At 46.2% G+C, this 10450-nt stretch overlaps 1 protein-coding gene across 2 annotated transcripts in view; it reads left to right on the top strand.

Moving 5' to 3' along the window:
* Window positions 1-5265: 5265 nt before the first annotated feature.
* The window catches only part of BEND4 (BEN domain containing 4), a 41772-nt gene continuing 36587 nt past the window's right edge, over window positions 5266-10450 (top strand). The window contains exons 1-2 of one of the 2 annotated variants that reach the window (XM_054485731.2): window positions 5266-5605; window positions 5765-6496. In XM_054485731.2, the coding sequence (XP_054341706.1) occupies window positions 6001-6496 (496 nt within the window). In that variant the 5' untranslated portion in view covers window positions 5266-5605; window positions 5765-6000. The remainder of the gene's footprint in view (window positions 5606-5764; window positions 6497-10450) is intronic. The other variant, XM_054485732.2, reaches the window with a different exon arrangement.

Below are 10450 nucleotides of genomic sequence, written 5' to 3'. Positions count from 1 at the left end.
TGCATTTTACTTTAAGGAGGAAGACAAGAGAAGGCAGAGTGGAGACCACATTTTATATATATATATATATATATATATATATATATATATATATAATTTTTTTTTTAATTTTTTATTTTTGAGACGGAATCTTGCTCAGTCGCCCAGGCTGGAGTGCAATGGCGTGATCTCGGCTCACTGCAAGCTCCGCCTCCCGGGTTCCAGCGATTCTTCTGCCTCAGCCTGCCGAGCAGCTGGGACCACAGGTGCATGCCACCACACCCGGCTAATTTTTGTATTTTTAGTAGAGATGGGGTTTCACCATATTGGTCAGGCTGGTCTTGAACTCCTGACCTCATGACCTGCCCGCCTCAGCCTCCCAAAGTGCTGGGATTACAGGCGTGAGCCACCATGCCCTGCCCACATGATTATATTTTAAAAGGATCACTCAGACGCTGTTTTGAAAATAAATTGTCTCCCTGCTGCCAATCTGATCCTCTAAAGTTCATTGTCCACAAAGCAGAATGAATCTTTTAAAATACTATGAAATGACCCAGCAATCCACTCCCAGACATTTATCCCCCCCAAAATAAAACTCATGTCCACATAAAACCTGTGTTTGTTCAGAGCAGCAATAGTTGTTAACAGTTCAACACTGAAAGCAACCAAAATGTCTTCCAATAGATGAATGGTTAAAGAGCCTGTGGTACATCCATACCATGGAATCTACTCAGCAATCAAAAGGAACAAACTACCGATGCACACAACAACACAGGTGGATCTCAAGGGCATTCAATTAAGTGAAAAGTTTCAAAGGATCACATATTGCATGATTCCATTCACATAACTCTAGTGACATAAGATGCACCCATCGGAGGATATGGAAGAAGGGTACCTGGGACCTCTCTGCAACTTCCTGTGAATCTGTACTTACTTCAAAATAGAAAGTTGTTTTAAAGAAAGCACTGTAGAAAATAAATTGTGTTTCAATGGAAAACTATGAACTGCCTACAAGCAACACACCTTTCTCAGTTATCTGATTCTACTCTTCCATTGTTTTTGAACTATTTTTACAAGTTCTAAACTCTGCAAGTTTAGGTAACTGACAGACATGCAAACTGTCCCATGTGGTACAGGTTCCCTTTCCTCCACCTGCACACCTCCATGGAAAAACCATTTACACATTCAATTCAACATTCCTTTACTCCATACCGATCTGTGCTTCCCTTTGAACACTGTAAGGGCCCTAAATAATTATGTTTAATACAATCTTTAACACGTGCTTATTTTTATGTCTGTATGAGAGTCATGATTTTACCTTTTCTGAAAACATCATTTTTTAAGAACATAAATCTGGTCATGTCATTACCTCTGTGTAACTACCTCCAAGACTTCCCACTGCTTTTAGAATAAATCCCCCAAGTGTCCCATGATGTACAAGGACCTGCACAGCCTGGGCCCAGCCCGCCTCTCTCCTCTCCTCCTTGCTCTGCCCCTTGCCAGGGCAATTCCCATGGCTTCCCCTCTTTCAGCTCCCTCAGAACATAAAGCTTATTCCCATCTTATGGCTCTTGCACCTATTGTCCCTTAGCCTGGACTGCTCTTCTCATTGGTGGCTTTTTCTCATGAGTGAACTCTCAGCTCTATTGTTCCACCTCAGAGAGATCCTCTCAGTCACACTCTATCAAAAGTAACAGCCTCACCCTATTTTTTTTTTTTTTTTTTTTGAGAAAGGGTCTCACTCTGTTGCCCAGGCTGAGTGCCGTGGCACAATCTTGGCTCACTGCAGCCTCAACCTCTTAGGCTCAAGTGATCTTCCGGCCTCAGCCTCCTGAGGAGCTGAGACTACAGGTGCTATTAGCCCCATACCTGGCTAATTTTTTATTTTCTGTAGAGATAGGGTGTGACTATGCTGCCCAGGCTGGTCTCAAACTCCTGGATGCAAGCAATTCTCCCTCCTCGGCCTTCCAAAGTGCTGGGATTACAGGCATGAGCCACTGCGCCCAGTCTCCCACCCTGGTTTTTCATCATAGTTGGTTTAGAGACGGGCCTGGCTCTGTCCTCCAGGTTGGAGTACAATGGCACAATCACAGTTCACTACAGCCTTGGACTCCTGGGCTCAAGTGATCCTCCTGCCTTAGCCTCCCAAGCAGCTAGAACCACAGATGCACAACACCATGCTCAGTTATTATTATTTTTTTGTAGAGACGGGATCTCACTATGTTGTTCAGGCTGGTCTCAAACTCTTGGGCTCAAGTGATCCTCCCCATTCAGCCTCCCAAAGTGCTGAGATTACCAGCAAGAACCACTGCGCCTGTTCCTCATCATAGTTACTTCTATTTGAAATAATATTTTTCAGTTAGTTACTAGTTTATTTGTTTACCTGCTCCCCGCAAATCCATAATAGTAGGACCTTGTGATCTGTGTTAGCATTATATCCCCCAGTGCTTAGAAAGGTACCTAGCACATGGTAGACACTCAATAAATATTTGTGTAATAAATACCTGGGGGAATAAGATCCCTGAAGGTAGCAAGATCCCCATCAGTGGAGGCATTTAAACATGGTTTGCACAACCACTTGCCAAGGCCATCGAAAACTATGGGCAGAGGCTCAGTCACAAGAATAAAAGACTGCATAGGTCCCTTCTAGTCCTATGTACCTACGATTATATGGCCACCACACCTTTTTTGCTTTGCAATGGGAAAAGCAAAGGAGTATTCCTCAGTCATTTTGTACGAAATGATAGTATGCATACTCCTGTTCCTGCTGCAATATCATCTTGGCATTAAAATGTTGAAGCTAATCAGACATTTAATTTCAAAGTGGAAGGTCATTATCTTGTCACAAAATTTTATTCCAATTACTTTTTTTTTCTATTATACGAAATGAATTAAAAGTAGCACAAAACATTGGGAGATCAAACAGTCAATCAGAAGCTCATTAAATATCATTGAAATTGGTGCAATAAAAAGCATTTCCCATGGCTGAGCTATTATTTAAAAGCTATATTCTGGATGGCTCAAGGAATTGACATGCTGCCAATCAAAAAATTACCCTGTCCATAAATAGCCACTTGGCTTTTAAAAGTTCACTCTCACTCTCTCTCTCTTTTTTTTTTTTTTTTTGTGAGATAAGAGTAAATATCTAAAAAGATTTAAAGCATGGGTGTAATTACTATTCTAACAGCTCCTATGAGACCCCCAAGAGAAGATATCAGCAAAGTCACTATCTGATAATTTAGGCCACAATTTAGAGCAAGATGCTCACAGAGTGCTACCAGTAATTTTATGAACACTTAAATACATTACATCTATGTTCAATACTCAGTTAAATACAATCTCAGGCAGGGATTAGTGGTCAGTTATAATTTTAAAATTGCCTTCAACTCCACACTTAAGAGTAAATGCTCATTTTATTTTTTAAAGAGTGATCCTTAAGTACTTCATTTTTCTATGAACCCAGGACGCAGACATAGGTGACTGCCCACATGAAAATCTGAAAGCTGATCATTTAAAACTTTCAAATATTTTTCCTCTGGCCACCTTCCCCTCCCCCCTCCCCCCACTTTTAAAAGCTAAATGACTAATTTGATTATTTCAGTTTTATAGAACTGATCACTTTTTGATGTAAAGGACAGCATATCCTTTTCAATAGAAAATATACAATAGAAGTATTGTTCCCAGTCTCTTAAGGTGTTTAAGTGGTGAGAAGGATATACATTTAAAACTACATAGAAGAGAAAGCCCCCAGGTACAGGAAATTACTTCTTCAGAAGAACTAAAAGATTTCTCTCCTCTAAACTCCCCACACTGCCACAACCCCAATTTCTTTTCAAAAGCCAGGACTTATTGGCAAATTATCTGGGAGTAAAGTGGGAGGAAAACATTTCAATGCAAAATTCAGAACTGCTTTATAGAAAGGAAAGTGTGGGGAGCTTTGTTATCATTTATTTCCCCCAGTATATCATTCAATTTCAGCTGTCTCACGTCTCAGAAGTAGCTCCCCCATTTCTCACTTATGTGCCTAAGAAACATCTCCCTGGCATCTCATTCTCTTTCTCTGTCTTTCACCAGCATTTCATTATTTCTTAACTGTCCCTCTCATGCTTGTCTCCTTTTCCTAGTGATCCACATGTCCTCATTTAGCAGTTTTCAGAAGCCAGGGAGAAACATTGCAAATAATGTTAAATATGATTAATATCTTGAATTCCTTGAAATATGACATGCATGAGTTACAATGAAACCTCTTTTATTTCCCCATGAAATGCTTTTGCATAATGAGAAAGAAAATGTCCTCTATGCCCTAATCAGCCCTGACAGTTCCTGGACTCCCAAATACTTATATTTATGGCATTATTTATTTCATCTCTAATAAATGGATGGGGGGGGCACAGCACCATCTGAGCAAGCTGGAGGAGAGAGGGAGACAATCTAGGGGGGAATAATACAGAAGCTGAACCAGCAAGGCAGATAGAAAAAGCTTCCAAAGGGAAGGAGACCAGGGAAAGAAAGAGAGGCCAAAAGATGTGAACCCCCAGAAGAAAATGGGTCACCTTCCTAAGAATAAAAGAAAGGCTCTGAAAAGGAAACAAACTTCAGAGTGCAGAGATGAGGGTCCTACATCAAGGAGCATCCAGAACTCTGACCTGGAGAATGAAAAAGGAAGGCTGAAAAGCAAACCTGGGGCAGGGTATGCTGGTTGGCCTAGAGGAGGGGTGGTTTGAGATACGGAGCAATGTACCCTCTGCCCCAAAAAGTGGCTGGGAGAGACCAGGACATCTGCACCCCATGGAGGATCTTCCTCCCAACCACTGAGATCTCTCATTCAAACGGCTACTGAAATTGGGCACCCTCCCAGACTCTCGCCGGATGGCGCCAGTTGCAGTGAGTAAGACAATGCAAGGAGTGAGTTCTCGGGTTACCCTGGTCTTGCAAGTACATATACATATATTAAAAATGACACTGTTGAAAGTAATCATCACCTCAAAGGGAGGTAACAGGTTATTTCCCCACTCAATTGCACAGTCTACTGGCTATGGGAAGTGAGGAGTTGACTTCAAATAACCCGGATGCATCAGTGCAACACAGCCACACACTCCCGAGTGTCTGACTTTGGGCAATTCCCTTCAACCTCTCAGAGCCTCGGTTTTCTCATCTTTATAATGGTGGGAAATGATGATGTCATGCACGTTCTCGGTGCCCCTAGGGGAAACAAATGAAAACGTGAAAAAGTTCTACGCCCTGCGCGCTTTTATGTTCCGCATGAGCTCAGAGGCCGCGAGGCTCGGGAAAAGCAGGACCCCAAAGCCCCGTAAACACCGCGCGACCACCGGGACCAAGATCTTCAAGATGTTCTTTTCAGAAGGATTGGAGAGCAATTCCCGATTGGTAGAAGAACTTGCGGTAATATACATACGTACTCTGACGACCCCGCCCCAACGACTAGCCCCTCCTCTGTGCAACCCTGAGAGTTTGGGGTCATGAAGGGGGCGCCAGGAGCTCGTTTCGGAAGCCGGACCCCGACCGCAGCCGCAGAAGCCTCGAGTCCACATCTGGGTCTCTAAAGTCTCGCCGTACCCAGATCCCGGATCCCCACCTTCTTCACCAGTTCCCGGGCGCCCTCCAGGTCCTCGCTTTCCCCCTTCCCCCCCCCCCTCCCCGTCGGAGGCGCGGAGCCGACAGGCAGACCCCGCGGGCGGCTGCGGCGCCAGGCCCCGCCCCGCCCCCATTATCATTAGCAGATATTACCCTAAACACTTGCTCTTTACCTCCTTTCTCCCTCCAGGCATTGGCGAGGCGGCCTGTCAATCACGAGCTCGGGCGGCAGCCCCCCGCGCGGGGGCTCGGCGATGCCAGCCTCAGCGACAGGCGGCGGTGGCGGCGGCGGCCACGGTACAGACACACACCCTCCCACACGCGCGCACCAGGGCAGAGCCGGCGGGCAGGCGGCGGAGGCACCCTCGGAGCCCGGCGCCCGGCGGGGAGGGGACGTGCTCCGGGGGACCGGCCCCGAGGCGCCGGATGGAGGAAGAGATGCAGCCGGCAGAGGAGGGGCCCAGCGTCCCCAAAATCTACAAGCAGCGCAGCCCCTACAGCGTCCTCAAGACGTTCCCCAGCAAGAGACCGGCGCTGGCCAAGCGCTACGAGCGACCCACCCTGGTGGAGCTGCCGCACGTGCGGGCGCCCCCGCCGCCCCCGCCGCCCCCGCCGCCCTTCGCGCCGCACGCCGCCGTCTCCATCAGCAGCAGCGAGCCGCCGCCGCAGCAGTTCCAGGCGCAGAGCTCCTACCCCCCCGGGCCCGGCCGGGCCGCCGCCACCGCTTCGTCGTCGTCGCCGTCCTGCACGCCCGCCACATCCCAGGGCCACTTGAGGACTCCGGCGCAGCCGCCGCCCGCGTCCCCCGCCGCCTCCTCGTCGTCTTCGTTCGCCGCTGTCGTCAGGTATGGCCCAGGCGCGGCGGCGGCCGCCGGCACCGGCGGCACGGGTAGCGACAGCGCCAGCCTGGAGCTCAGCGCAGGTACCAACTCTCCGCACAACTTTCCTTCCCGCCACGGCCGGGGGCAGCGGGAGGGGACCTGGGAAGGAGAAGCGGGGGGCCGCCGACACTCTCCCGTGCTGGGCCGAGTCGGAACGTCGGGGCGCAATCTGGGGCCTCCCCGCGCGCCCTGAAACTTCGGGAGGATTCTCCAGCGCCGCCGCGCCTGGGCTTCCGACGGCGCGCGCCTAACAGGTGGCTCCGCGGCTTGGATCCCGCGCCGGGAAGGACGGCTGTGGTGGTCGGCGGCCGGGATCGCTCGGGCGTGGGCCGGAGTGGGGCCAGACGCCCCGCGGGGGATAGCGGCGGCCGCTCGGGAAGAAGCTGGAGTTTCTCGGGCCGCCCCGCTGGGACGCCCTCGTACTGCTTCACTTTTTCCGTCTGGTTTTTCTCTTTCGCCTTCTTCCTCCATTTGTTTCTTCTTCTGTCCACATCTTTGCTTTCTGGTGCTTTCTTCGCCACCTCTTTGATGCACTCTCGTGCTGTCGTAGTCCATGCTGGCTGGCTCTCAGCTCCGTTTTTCCTTCTGTCTTTTTCTGTGCGCCTGTGTTTCTCGGGGGCGCTCTGTCTCGCTCTGTCCCTTATCCCTCCTACCCCTTGGTTGTGAGACTCGGGGCTCCTCCGCGTCCGCCACGCCGTGGATTTCGGGCGCGGGGAACCATGCCGCCCCTCCTTCCTGCTCCGGGAGCCGCAGGCACTCGGCTCTCACTGCCCACGTCGTCGTCCCCACCATCCCCTCGTCCCCGTCCGTGGGACGCTGCCGCGTCTCGGGGTCCTGCCCCTCCAGAGCATCTCGGCCCGAGCCTTACAGAAACGCCTCGTGGGAAGCGCCCACTCTGGGGTCCGCGACTCCTCTCCTTTATCTCGAGTCTGCGGGCGCTGCCGGGGCAAAGCAGCCCACTGCCTGCCTGCAGGGAGCGAGATGGGCTGGTTGCGAGGCCACAGCCTGAGGCCTGCGCCCAACGGACCTCTCTACCAGCTCCCAGTGGGTGCAGCCACGTTTATCCACTCATTAGAACTAAAAGTTCTTGCCAAGGCCTTTTATAGCACTTTGAAGCCCCCCAAATCCTGCATGTCAGTGAATCTGAGACTTATTTTTTCCCCTGTGGAAAATAGAAGAGTGTTGTGTCTAAATGAGTTATAGATGCCTCCACTAATAATTCTGTTGTTTGTCAATATTTTGACACATGAAGGATTGGTTTTGGAAAAGAAAACCTAATTACAGGTTATAGTGAAGACTTGATCTGCCTTATCTCTCACTGATTTGAAGATGTTTGATTGCTTTCAGTGGGGTTCTTAGGTGGACTTCCTTATTGTTTGTGGGGTGTTTTTTTTCAGTTGCTCTTGCCTCAATATTCCATTGTGTTTTTATATTCTTTGTTAGGCAGTTGGCTCACTTGATTTTCCTCCTTACTTTTTTCTTTTTCCCCCCTTCTTAAGGAGGTTCATTTTTTTTCTTTCTGGCTTGGGATCTTATTTTCTCCTAAACTACTACTTGTTCAGGCATATATTTATTTCTAGGCTCAGCTTTATCATCCTGTATTTTTATGTTGTTTGCCAGCAATTTGGGTCCTTTTCCCATTTTCTGTGTTTTGCTTTTACTCTTTTGCGTAGCCTCAGTTCCATCATTTTCATTGAGGTTTTCCCCTCTTTATCTGCCCGGGTCAGTCTTTGATCTCCTCTTGCTTCTCCTTCCAGCCTTTGTTGACTGTCTTTCCATATTTTACTTCTTGTTATACACTATAATTTACCCCCGTCTCATTTCCATTTTCATCCATAGTTTTAGCCGGCTATATATTTCCTGTATTGCTTCTTTTTTTCTGCACCAGTCACTTGCTGTTCTTTCCTTGGTTACTTCTACCCTGGCAGTTTCCTTGCTGTCCTTCATTCATGTGGAGTTTTTTTTTTTTTCATTCCTTTTCTCACCTTGTTCTAAATGTTCTCTTTCAGTGTTCCTTCTAATGTCCTGTTTATTTTGTCTCTGTTCCCAGATGGAAATTATAACATCACTAAATCTAAAGGAGTGAAGAGGGGCTTTTTTGATGCCCTTCGAATTTTTCTATATTTCCTTTTATTCTCACGGCTGCTTTTGTTGTTTTAAAGGGAGGTCATAGAGAGGGGTAAGCTTGATAGCACCAAGGGCTGGATCCCTCGTGCTTGTTGGAAAGATGGGAATTGGATGGTAGGCTTCTTCCATGCAGTGAGGAAAATAGTCTGGGGGGAAAAAAGCCATAGAACTAGACATCATGAATTGTGGTCATAATATTAATCACTGATGGACAAAGCCATCTCTTAACAGGCACAGTGATGTGAGTGGCCATCAGAGGAACAGCCACCTGAAGAGCTGATTGGTTCTTTGAGAAACTAGTCGTTCCACTTTGAACCAATGAGCATGTGTGCACAGACCCATGGCCATTTAAGCATGCTAGGTGGGGTGGGAGGTGGGAGTGGCGCTTTGCCTGTTGCACCCTCGCAAAAGTGTAATTGCAGTGTCTCAGGCTACCTAGTAAACTGAAAATAGTCAAAATATTCATGTTATGAAATGAGTCAAGGACAGAAAAAGAGACATAACTGAGTGTCCAGAGTAAATGCAGTGAAAAGATGAAAGGGTTGAAGTGAATCTTATTTGCCATTAAGGGCCATAACTAAGAAGAGAAATATGTGATTAAAAATAGATTTTTTCAACATTCTTATAAAATCTCATGAAGAGTATAATTTTCCTTAAAAGGGGTAATACACCATGGTTTTAAAAGCATCTTTTTCCTCTGTGGGAGGCTTAGAGTTAAAACCCACGTAGATCTGGATATGCAGCCTGAATTCGGCATCAGTAAATGGGAAATTGCATCTTTAAGCAGAGTACAATCAAAAATGAATTACAATAAATCCTATATAATTGCATAGGTCATTCTCTTTAATGAGATTTTATTAACCTGACTGTCAAGCTTTTGAGTCAGGCAGATATTTTATCTTCTTCAACTGATAAAAGTGTCAGCTATAAACCACCATATAAATATTCATAAATCTACACATCTGTGGCAGCCTATCAGCATCATTCTTTTGGACATTAAAAGCATTCTAATTACTTTCTGTCTAGCAGAGCTGAAATGCTGCCTGTTATAGTATGTGCTTGGCAGGCATGATTGCTTTTGTTTGCCATCACAAATAGCAGCATCCTATTTTATATACCGATGGTCCAGAAAATATTCAGGGATTGACTGAGCAGGATGAATATTAGGAAGCACCATCTGGTTTTGATAGCACCGAGTATATTAACTCATCTGTTAATTTTTGACACATCATTGATTTATTTATTTAGAAAAATTGCATCCTGTTTTGCTGTGTTGATGTTTGCCATTATGAAAAAAATTGGATGGCATTTTTTAAAAAAGACATAGTTCATTGATTTAAGACAAGGGTGGTGCTTCCAAAGATGCTTTCATTTTCTAAGTTCTATTTCCTATGCCATGAAGTCCTCTCTTAAAAATAAGTTAATGTTTTAAGGAAATCATCTATTTTGAACTAGTTAGAAATCCTTGGGTAGCTAGAATATATGAATACATGATAGTAGGTCACTAAAAAAAATTTCTGCTTCTGCATTTTTAATATTAATATATTTCACCCTTTGCTGGGCTAAAATCAAAAGGTTACCACTAATCTTGACTACTGTGATCTCCTTCATAGAAACAGAATTCTCTTGGGGATCTGCTGTGATGGGCAAATTCCATTCAAGGCTTTACTTACAAAGAAGGGCGGTAAAGTGGGGAGACTATTTGATTGCCTACTTCCCATCCCTCTTCTTATTCACTTATCAGATATAGGATGGATTAAACCTCTTAAATTCAGATGTATTTCCCAAAATGAATTTTTTAATTAAAAAAATAATCATGGGTTTAGATTTTGGAATCGGACAAGGCACAATTTGCAGCATGATATTAT

Source organism: Pongo pygmaeus, chromosome 3 (genome assembly GCF_028885625.2).
Source record: "Pongo pygmaeus isolate AG05252 chromosome 3, NHGRI_mPonPyg2-v2.0_pri, whole genome shotgun sequence".
Classification (NCBI taxonomy): Eukaryota; Metazoa; Chordata; class Mammalia; order Primates; family Hominidae; genus Pongo; species Pongo pygmaeus.
The sequence above is the reverse complement of the archived record's forward strand: the minus strand, read 5'-3'. Positions and strand labels throughout refer to the sequence as shown.